The sequence below is a fragment of the Papaver somniferum genome, chromosome 11 (assembly GCF_003573695.1).
Source record: "Papaver somniferum cultivar HN1 chromosome 11, ASM357369v1, whole genome shotgun sequence".
Lineage (NCBI taxonomy): Eukaryota > Viridiplantae > Streptophyta > Magnoliopsida > Ranunculales > Papaveraceae > Papaver > Papaver somniferum.
Genome location: NC_039368.1, coordinates 109,519,796 through 109,536,915, shown reverse-complemented (window position 1 = coordinate 109,536,915; position 17,120 = coordinate 109,519,796). Strand labels below are relative to the sequence as shown.

General features: G+C 37.6%; 1 protein-coding gene and 1 long non-coding RNA gene across 2 annotated transcripts; both read right to left on the bottom strand.

The window, feature by feature from the left end:
• Positions 1–1,892: 1,892 nt before the first annotated feature.
• On the bottom strand, positions 1,893–2,893 carry LOC113323910. The gene is made up of 2 exons (XR_003347902.1): positions 2,732–2,893; positions 1,893–2,351 (listed from the first exon to the last, which is right to left on the bottom strand). It is a non-coding gene; the product is annotated as an uncharacterized LOC113323910 (long non-coding RNA).
• A 10,327-nt stretch (positions 2,894–13,220) lies between these two features.
• On the bottom strand, positions 13,221–13,880 carry LOC113324898. The gene has a single exon (XM_026573175.1). It carries the CDS (start codon positions 13,878–13,880, stop codon positions 13,221–13,223), a length of 660 nt encoding a protein of 219 aa, XP_026428960.1.
• Positions 13,881–17,120: the final 3,240 nt, after the last annotated feature.

The following is a 17,120-nucleotide window of genomic DNA, read 5'->3' as shown; positions in this document are numbered from 1 at the left end:
AGAAACTTATCTTATTTTCTTCACGTAAAATACACAACACACCTACAATCTTTGATTACCATTGATCCCACACATTTATCAGCTTCCCTCATACCGATCGACCCATCCTCTCTAGTGATAGATGGAACGACCATTGTCTTGGTTTAGGCCGGAGTCTTACAGACTGATCTCTCAAACTTAAAGCACTCCCTTCTTGCAGTGCTTTTGTGTGAGGTTGATCATTTGATCGGTTCAGGGAGTCTCCTCCGCACGGTCATCTCCTCAATTCTGTAGAAACCAGCAAATCGTTTTTCCCCATCTACAGAACTGCAAGAGGAGATAAATAGGCGAGCACAAGATAAGGCTCGAAAGGATGAAGAAAATGATATAATGTATGTTGTATGGAAAGACAAACATTTTGATATGGTTGCCAGAAAGGAAGAAAAGAGATCAGTAAAGGTTAAGAGACATGGAGTGCAACTGAGAGTGATTCAGAAGGGTCAGAGAATGGTCTTGAGTCTCTAGTAGAAGAGATTGATACATACGAAGAGAATTCAAATGTTGCAGATGAGAAGAAAAGGATGAGGGAGTATCATGAGAGGAAGCTTCGCAGGAGGTTTGAAGATGAAAGAGAAAACCCAAAGATCTTTGCCGGGACCATGCGTGAAGGAGTATCAATCGATAAAGATGAAGAACTTCTGGAAGATAGACATACGAGGAGAGGGATAGTGATGAGAGTTCATTGTCATATGATAGTGATACTTCTCATGCATCTTCAGGCAGTGACTATAACGCACAATATAGTGACCAGGAGAATTGAAGCTACGACGGAGATGACTTTTAGAAGTCCATCTTGGGGTACCGAACGCAGCCAATTTTTCAGACTTTGAGAAGAGTTTGAAAATGATTAACAAGTTTATCCGGAATTGGCTTTCTCGATACTTGCTCCTAGTCTTATTGTTCTTCCTGTAGAAATTGGCAAGGTTGATCTTCTGGTTCTTCTCTTTTCGTCTAACTTTTTTGTGAAATTTCCTTGTATTTTGGTGGTGATATGAAGTAGTACTTGTGGAAAAATTTATGAATTTTTTATGGTTAATAAAGCCCGTGGTATTTTCCTGTTTTTAAGGGCTGTGAACCTCTGAATAGTCAATGAACTAAATTTGTTGGTGGTGTTTACTCTTTTTTTTTTGTTCAATTTGGGTGATAGTAATGTGATATTATGGAAAGTACTAGTTTGATAATCTTGAGTGTGGTGGTTGGTGTTTTTTCTTTTGTTTATTTCAGTAGTAATGGATGTTATAGTGTAGGTGCAAGAACTGATGACAATCTTGAGAAAAGAACTTAGAAATCCAATGATCGACACTAGCAGGTAAATGATTTGGAAAGAACTAGAATTGTTAAGAGGAATTAGGGTTGCATCAGAGACAATGTTTTTTACAAAAATGGAGATACAAAACTTGCTTACGTCATGCTGATTTAGCATGAATAACACATGATTCGCTGATACTTAATTTTTCTTAAGCCAAGCTTTATAGGAAATCGCTTGACATCCTCTATGTCTAAAACCATTTTTGGGGTGTTTCAATAGTGTATGAAAAATTATATGAAAATCAAAAAATCAAAGTCAGTTTAGGTTGAATTTCAAATCGATTTCTAAGAATTCATAAATTAATTTTTAACGAAGCAAAATAATTTTGGTTTTGACTTTTTAATTTTTCTTTTGATTTTTACTTCGAACTTCTGCTTTTAAAAGTTTCTAGTATTTAAGCACACTATAAGATTTTCCTTTTTCTTTTTTGCTTCATGACACATGGAGTGAAACAGCCCGGTTCGGTTAGCATTTTTTAATAAAACGGAACGACAAGCCATTGCGAGCACAAGATTTATGAAAAGATCTAATGGACAAAAGTGAATGAAGAGTGATTAGAAACGAGGACACTCCATTAAATGGCCCAAGATTTTAGCGTTATATATTAGTACCACTGCCAGAGATCGACAGCCTCTTCCACCAACAAACACAATAATCTTATTACGGCGGAAAGTAATTAAATAAAATCCACATACACGTGATAGGAGACGAACAACATGCACACACTCAAGCTGACCAGTGGTCACTGCCTAGTAGCAATACCACGTCGGACAACTAGCTGATTTTTTTTAAGTGAAGGAAGGTTTCTGTATGTTACTACAACAACAGTAGCATTGCAATTTGGGGCCGGCAACCGTATCGCAGTTGTTCTGTACGGTCGTGTATTTGCTTCTTCCACATTGACCGAGGCATCCGCTCTTGCAGCTCGGGCAAGATATCCTGCTCGTTGCCACTTTCACCACTCCGATGTATCCACCCGTAAATCCACAAGTTGCCGCATCACCTGAATCACTAGTCTTGGTCCATTAAACAGTCATTGGATATTATAATTAAGTACGAATCATCATTTCCTTAAAACGTTACGTACTTGCAAGAAGAAATTGACAAAATAATTTTATCATGATCCTAAAAGCATGATCTTTAAACGTTCGATAAAAACATGTTTCACGGTGAGGCGATTATGTTATATTCCCAAGCCTAACTAGACATGAATTCAGGAAAACTCAATGGTTAACCACTAACGAGGGCGTTTGTGAAAATCATGGATCCGTTTTTCATGAAAACCGAGCATTCATGAGACTCAAGCCTACCTAACCTTGAATCAGTTCCGACCCAAACTCTTCCGATGCATACAAAAGGAACAAAATATATAATTAAACTTACCAGAAGAAATGGATCCAGTAATCACCAACAAAAGATAAGCTGCAACAAAAATGAGTGAAGAACAAAATAGCTTAGCCATTATGATGTTAATTAGTTTCTTTATCAGTTTGCTGCAGATTCAGTGCATATGTACGTTTGAAGACTGATCGAAGTGAATAAGCTTTATATAAAGATAACTAGATAAGAGTGGATCACATTCAATGGATTGAATGGTATATCCTTTGCTCAACTTTGGGGGCCAACAGTGGCCCACATAACATGCCTTGCAACTTGCAGGCTGCTATTTTTTAAAATGGACCCGAGGAGGAAAGGGATTACAAAATCAGTCAATGCTAGTCTTGACTAGATGGTGAGGCTTTTTATTTTTATTTTCACTTCTTCTTTTTGTTGCAAACATGATGACTCTCTTTGTTGCTTGGTTCGAATAATTATGAACGAGGGGGGAGTAGTCATTATATGCGATTAGAATAACTGGTCTGATGTTTTCATGTTCCTTTTCACTGCGGAGGTCAGAGTTCAAATCCTTGTAATTGCTAAGATTTCTAAATGAATGAGATTTAGGAGTAGTCTAGAGACTACTTACCAAGTTATAAAAAAGAAAAGAAAAAGAAGGTGTCTTGGTTTGAATTATCTACAATTAGGATAATCTAGTCATTCCCTGGGGCCTTGGGCGATGATTTCAACGCAGTGCGAAGGTTAAAGAGGAAAGAAAGTTGTAATAGATATTTTCTTGAGTATATATATATTTGGAAAAAAAGGATTCCGTCATTTTATTAATAGGTTACTAGAAACCCCGGAAGGAAAATTCTGGTGGATCATTACATCTTATTCCAAGTTTAAATATTCAGATAATTTAGGATTATTCTCATGATTTATATCATATCCAATAGTTCTGCATTGCATACTTATTACAAAAAACTACTATTTAGCTGCCCATATTATATCTATTGTCCTCATTAAAGTAAAAGTATTCCCTTTAACTTGTGTATCAGCAACATGAAAATGTGTTGAGAATCGCTTCTGAAAGTTATTGTGTGGCAACTCCAATCTGCCGACCAACGGAAAGCCGCTTCTTCCCGTTCAATTGCTAACTGTTCTGTGGTGATACAATCTGTGTTGAGTCCTCTTGCTTTTCTAATGTTTCCTGCATAGTCACATAAAATCAGTGCAATAGTTGTATTTGAACCTGAACTGAATTTTCATTGTCATTGCTATGCTTATTTTTATGTCGAAATATTATGTCTACCTTTTCATTTCCATGTTTGTTATTGTTAAGGTTTAATCTTTTAAGGTTTTTTTTAGTATTGTTCCGGTATTACATTGTACCCTAATGTTGTTGCCATCTTATAGTTGAACCAATATGTTAAAGAAGATCCCAACTTATTCAGACTAGAATATTATTTTGTTACATTTAAATTCGAGATTAAATTAACAAAATTTCCCGGGAAGCTCTATCAAGCATGATTTCAAATCACGTTTCACTGTTGCATGACACTGTAGATGGCTCTAGGGAACTCTTGCCTTCCAGGTTTAGGTGGTTCCAATTACCCGGATTCATTAGGGATGTCAACGGATTGAATTCCGTCAAATTTTCACAAATCCGATTCCGATAGGTTAATTGTTATCGGATTTCCGAAATCCGATGACATCCGACATAATTTGAAGATTCGAATCTGATCCGATAGGTTAGCTTATCGGAAATCCGATAAATCTGATAATTTCTATGAATATGAAAAAATTGGAAAAAAAAAAGTGTTTGAAATTACTAATCTATATTATAAGAGATACTGATATTTTTTCATATCGACGGTTCTCTACAGTTTGGACACATAAAGAGCGTCTGGGATCACAATCTACATTTTAGTCACATAAAAGACGGTCATGATTGATCCAAGCTCGGTCGTTTTGTTAGCGCGTAGGCACTCAATAAAGTCATTGATTCTGAGTTATTACGTTATTCAATGCCAGCCGGTTCTCTTCTTCTCAATGAAACGTCTTTGTGCTATTTTCACCAATGCTACTGCGTCCAATTGCAAAAAAAATGTTTGATGCTTTTCTCTACCATTTTCCGAGAGAACTTCCTATTGATCTATGATTCCCAGTTCTTCAATATCTCTTTCGGTTGAATTTGCAAAGGTAAAGTAAACAAACCTAACCCTTTATAGCAGATCTCTAATTTCGGCATTTACTGCCATAGTGTTAAAATTTATTTCTTAACATAGTTATGCAGATGATTTTCTTTGTTTGTCAGAATTCTTTCACATGAGATTCCAGATTTTCATTTTATCAATATTTATGGACTAACGCACCAAGGTAAGGATGAAGAAACGGTGACTCATAGGGTTTTCTTACTTACACTCGATTTTGGTAGATTAGGATTAGGGTTTTCTTTCTCTGATGAATTTTTAAGTAATTCTGTTTGATTCGTTTTAATGTTTTTTTCCCAAAATATTTTATTTGATTGAGCATACTTAGCGTTTAACTTCTCATGTCTTTATCCTTCTGCTTCCTGAACGAAGTTATACCGGGAGAGCCTGAAATACTTGTTGGGGAAAATAATATGTAACTGAGAAGAAGATACTTATCTCAAACCGATGTTGCTGATGTTGCACAGAAAATGTAGAGGCACGTATACGATACGCTGTCCTAAAGGCAATATTACCTGCCACTCCTCTGAGATGCTACAACAGTTGGCGAGTCACCTCCAGGATACAACTACAGTTAGTACCCCTCAATGTAGAATACAATGAGGGTACCCTTGGAGCTTGGAAAAACTTAAACCAAGATAAGAGATGTTTACTGAAAACACAGAGGGAGAGGAGTTTACAGAAAACAGAGGGAGAGTAGAAGAGATGTTTATCTGTGTTGTGTATTCTGAGCTTAAAACTACTCTCTTATATAGTGTTTGTGTCGTTACAAACAAGAAGGAAAAACCCATGCTTATGACAGAAATATTGGTAATGTTGGGTTAAAGACAGTGCAAGAAATGTTGCTTTGTCAGGCATGGAGCAGTTTGTTGCTGCCAAGCCAAATACGTACAGACAAAGGAGCCAGGACAAAACACGTACAAACAAAGAAGCCAAGACAAGCACGCACATACAAGAAGTCAGGGGAAAACACGTACAGACAAAGAAAAGATTCTTCTACTTGTGTGGAAAACACGTACCAAAGGTTCCAGTAAAAAGATAGGACACACCCACACCCACACCCACACCCGAACCCGAGCCCGACCAACCGACCGTACGGACGGCGGCGGCGTGCGTGCTTCTGTGCGAAGCACCGCGCGTATGGGAAAGGCAACCTTGACCTAATCTAGGCCTTCCCCCCTCACACAAAAGTCTAATGACCCAAGGGTCATGCCCTTATAGCCAATTCTATGGTATTTAAGTCTAAAACTCTTTAGATTTTAGTCAATGTGAGACTATTGTTTTATCTATTCAAATGAAAAAACAATTAGTGGGCTATAGGTCTAGGGATCAAAACATAGTCCATGCAAAATTCGTATTTTAAAAAATGTTTTTTCTAACAATCCCCCACATAAATGATACAACATATCGACGAAATACGAGAAAACCTAATACATCAATATTAGGCTAAGGTATCCCAGAGATTGAACCTTAACTTAGTGAGAGGTTACCGGAACTGCTTGTTGTTACGGTGATCACAATGTATTGAACCGTCAACAGTGAGTGAAATTTAGAAATAACAACCACACTTTGATGTCTCAAAGAAAAAGAAAGCTGCCAAGCTCTTTCCGTTGTGCCCGTTTTGGCCGTGGGCTAAATCCCGGACTTAATGAATGTCTCTAGATAAAAAACTCAAATTCTCATAGGAAGCGGCCCCACTTCCAACATCCACATAGGTGAGTCCATTAAGAGTGTCCTGCCACACTCCGCTTTAAGAAAAGCCATGGAACTCATTAAAATGTTGACAGATCATCTTAATACATGCAGGCAGCACTATCATACGGTTACACCATAGGGAGGGACAAAGATAGTGCTCTCTTGACATCACCAAAAATTAGTTATCTCATTGAACCTTGATCTTGGAGCTCCATTCACAAGGTTGAGTGTCCTTCATGGCGATTTATTCTATGAACTTGAGTCCCATCCCCTTCGATGTGGATCTAACTACCTCTCTAGATAACCCTTTCGTCAAAGGATCTGCAATATTCTGTTTAGACCCCACAAAGTCTATAGAGATGATGCCAGTAAAGAGTAGTTGTTTCACTGTCTTGTGTCTTCTTTGAAGATGTATAGACTTTCCGTTGTATACAATATTCTTTGCGCATCCAATAGCAGCTTGACTGTCACAGTGGATTGCGTTCGAAGACACAGGCTTGGGCCAGAGTGGAATTCCTCCCAAGAAACCTCGTATCCATTCAGCTTCCTCTCCAGCTTTCTCCAAGGCTATAAACTCAGACTCCATGGTGGATCGAGCTATACATGTCTGTTTGGAAGACTTCTATGACACAGACGCACCACCAAGTGTGAAAATGTACCCACTAGTGGATTTGCACTCATCTAAGTCTGATATCCAGTTAGAATCACAATACCCTTCTAGCACAGCAGGATACTTCCCAAAACTTAAGCAATATTTTGAAGTTCCTCTCAGGTACCGTAGAACTCTGTAGAGAGCATTCCAATGATCCTTCCCAGGGTTGCAAGTGTACCTGCTTAATCTACTCACAGTGTAGGAAATATCAGGTCTTGTACAGTTCATCAAATACATAAGACTGCCAATAACTCGAGAATACTCAAGTTGATAAATACCCTCACCCTTGTTCTTTTTCAATTTACAATTAGGATCATAAGGAGTAGTTGCAGGTTTAGCATTTTCATGATTAAATCTCTTAAGCACAGTTTCAACATAATGAGATTGACTAAGACTATATCCATCAGACATCTTTCTGATCTTCATCCCTAAGATTACATCAGCAGGGCCTAAGTCTTTCATGTCAAAGTTTTCGTTAAGAATGCTTTTAGTGGTGTTAATACTATCAAGGTTACTACCTAAGATGAGCATAACATCAACATATAGGCACACAATAACATGAGAATCATCCACAGATTTAATGTAAACACATTTATCAGATTCATTAACCTTGAAGCCATTAGATATCATTACATGATTAAATTTTTCATGCCACTGTTTAGGTGCTTGTTTTAAACCATACAGAGATTTTTTCAGTTTGCATACTTTATCTTCAAAACCTTTCACAACAAAACCTTCAGGTTGGTCCATATAAATTTCTTCATTCAATTCACCATATAAAAATGCAGTTTTAACATCCATCTGATGTATATGCAAATCATAAATAGAAGCAATAGCAATCAGCATCCGGATAGAAGTGATTCTTGTGACCGGTGAATAGGTATCAAAGAAATCTAATCCTTCCTGTTGTCTATACCCCTTAGCTACCAACCTAGCTTTGTGTTTTTCTATAGTTCCATCTGTTCTAAGTTTCCTTTTGAAGACACACTTGCAACCTATGGTTTTACTACCAGGAGGTAAGTCTACAAGCTCCCAAGTTTCATTTTTTTGAATGGAATCTCACTCATTATTCGAAGCTTCTTCCCAGAAGGGAGCTTCCGGAGAAGTCATAGCTTCCTTATAGGTTTGGGGTTCAGACTCTATCGTAAGAGTCACAAAATCTGGACCGAAACTTTTCTCGGTTCTAGACCTCTTACTTCTTCTAGGTTCGTTTTAAGCATCTAGAGACGGGGGTTGACTGGTCGAAGGAACATCTGTGAGATCATCGCGGACCCTTTTGCGAGGTTCATACCCTAAAGGGAAAATGTGTTCGAAGAACACTGCATCTCTAGATTCCATTATGGTGTTCTCACCAATGACCATGAACCTATAAGTACTAGTGTGCTCAGGATATCCTAGGAAAACACAATCCACAGTTTTAGGTCCTAATTTGGTTTTCTTGGAACGAGGAACGACCACCTTGGCCAAACACCCCCACACTTTAAAGTATGCATAGGAAGGTTGTCTACCTCTCCATAACTCATATGGAGTTTTGTCTGATTTCTTAAATGGAACTCTGTTCAAGATATAGCAAGCTAAGAGAATTGCTTCCCCCCACAGGCTCGAAGGTAGCCCTGAACTAGCTAACATAGCGTTCACCATATCTATGAGTGTTCGGTTTTTCCTTTCAGCTACTCCATTCGACTCAGGTGAAGAAGGTGCAGTAGTTTCATGAATGATGCCATTAAGTTTGCAGAATTCTCCTATAGGTATCACATACTCACCGCCTCATCTGACCTAAGAGTTTTAATAGTAACACCTCTTTGGTTTTCTACTTCAAGTTTATATAATTTGAAAGAGTCTAAGGCTTCATCTTTACTTCTAAGAAGATAAACCTGGCAGTATCTTGAGTGATCATCTATAAAAGTGATGTACCATTTTTTACCACCTCTAGTTGGTGTTGATTTCAAATCTCCCAAATCTGAGTGGATTAGTTCTAGGGGAGTTGTACTACGTTCAACCTTTTTGTTAAAGGGTTTTCTTGCATATTTAGATTCAACACAAATTTCACATTTATGACCCCTGTCAATGTTTATTTTAGGAATGCAGCCTAATTTAGCAAGTCTTTCAATGGATTTGAAATTAACATGTCCTAGTCTATCATGTCAAACATGTGAGGAGTAACAAACATAAGCAGAAGAAGATGCATTATCATTCAAGTTCAAAGAAATTACACTAAGCTTAATCATGTTTTCAGTGACATATCCTTTTCCTACGAAGTCACCACCCTTAGAGATTACAACTTCGTTAGACTCAGCTACAAATTTAAAACCTTTCCCAAGTAAGATGGTTTCTGAGATAAGATTCTTGCATATGTCCGGGACGTGATACACGTCATTCAATTTGAGAGCTTTTCCTGAAGTGAGCTTCAATTCAACCTTGCCTTTTCCTACCACTTTAGAGGTAGAAGAGTTTCCTATAAATAATTTCTCATCGTCTCCTACTTTGTTATAGGAGGAGAAAGCATTTCTGAACTTACAGACATGCCTGGTGGCTCCAGAATCAAGCCACCAGTCTCTCACATTGGTCACATTAGAGACAAGGTTGACTTCAGACACCATGCCAGTAAAATATCCAGAATCATCTACTACGTTTGCCTTATTTTTCTGTTTAGGATCATTTTTGGTCTTTTTAGGTGCCCTACAGTCTTTGGCCATATGACCAGTTTTTCCACAGTTATAGCAGTCACCTTTGATGGTGTTTTTGGAGACACCACCCTTTGGCTTAAGATGGTTACCTTTGGAGTTAAGTTGTTTGTTACGTTTACCATTTTTGCTGCATTCTCTGTGCCTTTTCTTTGACACAGCATTATCGTCCAGGACATGAGCTTTGTTGGACATGTCTTTGCTCAGCATCAGGCTCTTGTCCTTGCAGCACAGAAGTTCCTCCACCTGGATCTTTTTCCCCAGCTCCACCATGGTGATTTCACGATTCTTGTGTCGCAGCCTCCTCTTGTACTCGTTTCATGAGGGCGGTAGCTTTTCAATCACTGCGGATACTTGTAGAGATTCATCAATATGCATTCCTTCAGCAAGAATTTCGTTGATGCGTAGCTGGAGTTCGACGAATTGTTCTACAACACGCTTTTCATCAGTCATCTTATATTCCAGGAACCTAGCCACCAAGAACTTCTTGCTTCCAGCAGCCTCAGCAAGATATTTTTCTTCTAGGGCTTCCCATAAATCAAAAGCAGTAAAATTCTCTTTTGCATTATAAAAGTCGTACAAGGAGTCATCTGGACTGTTAAGAATATGGTTTTTGCACATGTAATTCTTCCTAGTCCACCTATCCAGTCTATTTTCATAACCACGGTCATGAATCCTTCTTGAGGGTCTTTCTAAGGCAACGGTCATGAAGCCTTCTTGAGGGTCTTTCTAAGACAACTTCATCTAGCCTTTGGTATTTTAAGAAGAATAACATTTTGGACTGCCATCGTTTAAAGTATTTGCCACTAAACTTTGGGGGTTTGTCTACAATACTCTTTCCCATGTTGTTACAAAAAATATAGTAAAGAGGATATTTCCTTTAGATTGTTGGGGAAAAATAATATGTAACTGAGAAGAAGATACTTAGCTCAAACCGATGTTGCTGATGTTGCACAGAAAATGTAGAGGCACGTATACGATACGCTGTCCTAAAGGCAATATCGCCTGCCACTCCTCTGAGATGCTACAACAGTTGGCGAGTCACCTCCAGGATAAAAATACAGTTAGTACCCCTCAATGTAGCATACAATGAGAGTACCCTTAGAGATTGGCAAAACTTAAAACAAGATAAGAGATCTTTACTGAAAACACAGGGGGAGAGGAGTTTACAGAAAACAGAGGGAGAGTAGAATAGATGTTTCTCTGTGTTGTGTATTCTGGGCTTAACTACTCTCTTATATAGTGTTTGTGTCGTTACAAACAAGAAGGAAAAACCCATGCTTATGACAGAAATACTAGTAATGTTGGGTTAAAGACAGTGCAAGAAAATACAAGCACGTACAGAAAAAGAAAAGATTCTTCTACTTGTGTGGAAAACACGTACCAAAATTTTCAATAGGATATACCCACAGCCAAGCCCGACCGGTTGCGGCTTGCGTACGAGGCAAGCTTGCCCTAGTCTAGGCCTTCCCCCTCACGCAAAAGTCTAATGACCCAAGGGCCATGCCCTTATAGCCAATTCTATGGTATTTAAGTCTAAAGCTCTTTAGATTTTAGTCAATATGGGACTATTGTTTTATCTATTCAAATGAAAAAACAATTAATGGGCAATAGGTCTAGGGATCAAAACATAGTCCATGCAAAATTGGTATTTTAAAAAACGTTTTTTCTAACAATACTATCTGTGGATAACTTGATAAGGCAAAGCTAATTGTGTTTCTATACTTCGTGCATATTGAGATATTTGTGGCGAGCCATTATCTTTTCCATTGAAGGTTATCACACAGTTGGGTTAATGCCTCTCTTTCTATAACATTAAATTCATTAGTGGCGGCTTTATATTCGTAGGAGAGGGTGCTCCTAACTACTGTATACTGTATTTTTCATTATACATGGTTCAAGCTCAGATTCATCGTTATGTATGCCAATTTTGGAATTATACCTCGGGCTTTCTTACAAGCGATAAATTTGAAGTTATGAGGTCAGTTTGTTAAGATTTTTTGTTTAGTTATTATGTTGATCATATTTAAGTTCTCACAGGACTGAGTTAGTTCATGATGTTAACATTGTAGATATTTATGTTAGCCGTTACCTTTATTTCTTAGTCGGCTTATGCATCTACCAAATTTTGGGAATTTTTTATCTTACATTTTTGTGTCTTCACTCTATAGATTCAATACACCTATTCTAGATACTGTATTTTCAGCTTGATGCTTCGGAATTTGAAACAAAGGAAATCTGCGCACAAGATATGCTGTTTTGCAATTTTTTGTGCACATCTTTTGGCTTGATAAGTATCACTCTTTTAAGATGTAGTAGGGGTACACTCAGAATTTACTCAAAGTGTTAGTAAGATTGGGTAACACTCTGACCTACCATCCTTTTAAGATGTGGTATAGTTGATTGGGACAAGTCCTACAGTAGTGGGTTCAATGGTGGACTTATGGATTACATATATAAATGGGTCATGAAGAATGGAGGGATGACACCAGTGGAGATTATTCATGAAAAGCGGGGGTTTAACAACACCACCCAATATTTCGCTTAACAATATGTATGGACTAACTCCGATATGCTTTCTAGAATCATTAGACAGTCAGACTCAATATACATAAAAGTATATCAAGGAGTTATTATCTCTTCTCTTGATTTGATCTTTACTCAAGTTAATAAAAATCAGCGAGTCTTTATCACATACAAGGATAACTTGGATGGTACCGAAGACCAATATCCAAGGATCAATCAATTTAAATCAACAACCAAAGGTTGGATATTCTAATTGATGAACTTCAACGCACAACCTATATTATTTCAATTATAAATATAAACGATATAATGCGGAAATTGAAATAACACAGATACCAGAAGTTTTGTTAATGAGGAAACCGCAAATGCAGAAAAACCTCGGGACCTAGTCCAGATTGAACACACACTGTACTAAGCCGCTACAGACACTAGCCTACTACAAACTAACTTCGATCTGGACTGTAGTTGAACCCTAATCAATATCACATTGATCCAAGGTACAGTTGCTCTCCTTGTTGTATATTTACATCAAATTAAAAACAGAAATCGAAGAAATGATAGATAAATCAAGATTTGGACCAAATCTAGCTGTAAAAAACGCAACCAATAAGTTCATTTATTTCTCATCACAAACAGATAAGAGTTTCTCTTACAATATTTAACCAATCAATAACCCTAGAGAGACACAATGGATGTACGACATGTGACGAGAATCAAATGGACATGACTGATTATATTAAGGCACTCGACAGATATAAGGGCAACCTAAATCTATTCGTTACAGCTTAAGTATACAACATTGCCTCCCCCTGAGCAGGATCCTTGTCCTCAAGGATGAATCTTGGATAGTGTGTTCTGATATTGGTGATGGCCTCCCAAGTAGCATTCTCTGGTGATGAATTGGTCCACTGGATTAGGACCTGGCGTATCAATTTGCTGCCAATCAGCACAGTCCTCTGCTGCAACACTCTTTCAGGAACCATAATGATATCACCATGAAGACCCACCACTGGCATAGTAAGAGAAGGAATAAGCTGAGTACCAATGTGTTTTTTCAGTTGAGAGACATAGAGTACTGGGTGTATCCGTGAATGAGAAGGTAACTCAATCTTGTAAGCTACTGGACCAATTTTCTGCAGTATAGGAAAGGGTCCATAATATTTTGCATAAAGCTTAAAATTTCTTCTAACTGTTACAGATGCCTGCCTGTAAGGTTGCAGTTTAAGGTACACCAGATCACCCGCATTGAAGGATCTTTCAACTCTAGTGGTGTCTGCATGCAACTTCATCATCTTTTGAGCTCCGTGGAGTGACTCCTTAAGTAGGTCCTTCTTTTGAGCTCCTTCTTTAAGATAAGTTTCAACAACTGCTATAGATGTGGTGGAAGAAGTAGGAAATGCCATGTGAGGTGGTACATAGCCATAGAGAGCTTGAAAATGGGACATTCTTAAGCCTCTATGGAAACTGGTATTATACAATCATTCATCAAGAGCAATCCATTGACTAGGTTTGTGACCAGTGATGCATCTTAAATAGTTTTCCAAACAAGCATTGACCCTTTCAGTTTGGCCATCTGTTTGTGGGTGATAAGTTGTGCTTAAGTTCAAGCTAGTGCCTAGTGCCTTGAATAAGTCTTGCCAAAAATTGTTTGTAAACACCTTATCTCTGTTAGATACAATTGACGATGGTAAGCCATGAAGTTTTAATACCTGATTGAGAAATGCCTTGGCCACAGATGCAACTGTATAAGGATGTTGTAGAGGTATGAAGTGTGCATACTTGGTGAGTCTATCCACAATGACCAAAATCACACTCTTCCTGTCACTGATAGGTAATCCTTCAATAAAATCCATAGTAATGTGCTGCCAAGAATGATCTGGAACATGTAGAGGTTGGCGAAGACCATCATAAGTGGTGGAATCACTCTTATTTCTCTGACATATATCACAGTGAGACACAAAAAGTAGGATATCCTTCTTTATTCCTGGCCAATAGAAATGGTGTTTGGCTCTCACATAAGTAGCCTGAATGCCAGAATGGCCATCCACAGTGGAGGCATGTAAAGAATCCAAAGCCTTTGTTCTGATATCATGACCAGAACAAAGATAGATTTCGGTTTTATATCTCAAGATACCTTTAGAAATTGTAAAGGAAGGAGTGGAGTTTGGATGTAGCAGTAATTGTGAAGTGAGCTGTTGAGCTTTAGAATCATTTTCATAGATGAGTAACACCACCTGCATCCATGTTGGGGTAGAGAGTGACAGAGAATTGCATTGTGCAGAAGGAGATGGAATTCTGGAGAGAGCATCAGCCACCACATTGTCAGAGCCCTTCTTGTACTGGATTTCATAATCAAAGACAAACAGTTTAATGAGCCATTTTTGTTGTAAAGTGGTGGTGATCTTCTGATTGAGGAGTACTGAATGCTTTGATGATCACTCTTGATGATAAATTTCTTATCCTGTAAATAATACCTCCATCTTTGCACTTCCATTACAATTGCTAAAAACTCCTTCTCATAGGTGGACATGCCTGAGCTCTTGGGCCCAATGGTTTGCTATAATAAGCAATTGGTTTATTGTCTTGAAGTAGAACAGCTCCAATGCAAGCATCACTGGCATCACTCTCAACCAAAAATGGTTTAGGTTAATCTGGTAGAGCTAATATTGGGGTTTGAGTCATTGCTTCCTTGAGTTTATTGAATGCAGTAGTAGCTTCTTGACTCCGGATGAATGAATTCTTCTTAAGTAAATCAGTTAATGGTTTACTAATGGCACCATATCCTCTTAAAAACTTCATATAATACCCAGTAAGACCAAGAAATCCTCTGAGTTCTTTAATAGTTGTAGGAGTTTGTTATTGTTGCATACGAGAAATCTTGTTAGGATCTGCAGAAACTCCTTCAGTTGTAATTATATGCCCCAAATATTCTAAAGAATGTTGATCAAAACAACATTTAGACTGCTTTGAAAATAGTTGGTGTTGTCTGAGGAGAGAAAAAACCAACCTGAGATGTTCCACATGCTCAGACATATTATAACTGTAAATGAGGATATCATCAAAGAACACCAAAACAAATTTTCTGAGATATGGTTGAAAGATTTCATTCATGAGTGCTTGGAATATGGCAGGGGCATTGGTAAGCCCAAAAGTCATGACTTTGAATTCATAATGACCTTGATGTGTCCTAAATGCAGTTTTGAAAATGTCCAAATCATGGACTCTGATTTGAAAATAGCCAGCTCTAAGATCAATCTTTGTGAAAATAACTGCACCTTTTAGCTCATCTAATAACTCATCAATAATGGGTATAGGAAATTTTCCTTTAATAGTAATGTTGTTGAGCTCCGGTAATTTTACGTAGACGGGTTGAGTGATTCAATAAATGTGCTAGTGGTGGGGGTGACGTCATGTCTGATGCAAGGTTTACGATTTTAACCCTAAGCTAAAAACTCTCAATAGATTTGCATTATTAATAAAGCTTCACGCTTATAACATTGAATTCATCCATAATCAACAAAGGTTTAGTTTCTCATGATTATACAATTACCCGGTTTTCCTTTGTTGATTCATCCTTAATCAACAAAGGTTTAGTTTCTCATGATTATACAATTACCCGATTTTCCTTTAAAGGGGTAAACCCTAAAATATTAATGAAGAACAAAAGTATAATATGAGATTCGATGATATTCTTTTACATAACCCGATACCTTTTTATAGGTTTACATTACTTGGCTTCCAAGTATTTAGTTTGATTCAAGAACCCGACCCAAAATAACGAAATAACGTTGCCAAACGTGCCCTTAGGCCTTCCAAGGTAGTCGTACACGTTTTCATACTTGTTGAGTATGCGTACCTCAAATTCCAGTAGATATTTTCGGAACTAAGGTATGCATACCTTACTGTCTCCAATATTCAATAAAACTCGATTTGGCCACAACGTCTTCATCCGAACTCGTAATGACCTCATTCTTTTTGCATTCTTTTTATATTTTAATTATCTTAAAGATGGTGATGGGAAATCCTTAATTTGAACGAGTTAAGATCGGCCGTTTTGCTCTTTTTCGTCGCACTTCTTCCACTTCTCTTGGACTTGGGCACTTGGAATACTTCTCTTCTTAGATCTTTTCAGCACTTTGTAGCTCATATTTGGATGATTTACCTATTGGATACAAATAAGAGAAAACAAGAGTAATAATACAAATACATGCAAGAATAATAACTAAAACAAGTATGGAATGAATACTAAAATCTTATGAATTATGCACTTATCATCAATATGTAACCGTTCAAGATAGTTTGGATTCGAAATTTGAGTGTTGTTGATCATCATCATAGGAGATTCAGGTGGAACAGTTCCATCAACAAAACCATAAAGGTTTATACAGATAAGAATGAAGGAGATCTGATCTTTCCATACAAGATAATTTGAGCCAATCTAGTTATCATAAACAAAATTATTTATGTTTTGAAAAGGAATTGTAAATCTTAGCTGAAAAACAAAATGATTGTAGAGGGAAGATTGTAATTGAGGTTGTTTTGGTTGTATTCGAGGTTGTGGTGTTTTTATTTGACGGAAGTAAAAACGATGAAGGTTTTGAGGAGGTAATGTATGTTGTGGAACCTGTATTGGCCTGTGATGAATATGGTGTTGCTGTGGTGTAGTAGAAGACGTTCGTGGTGAT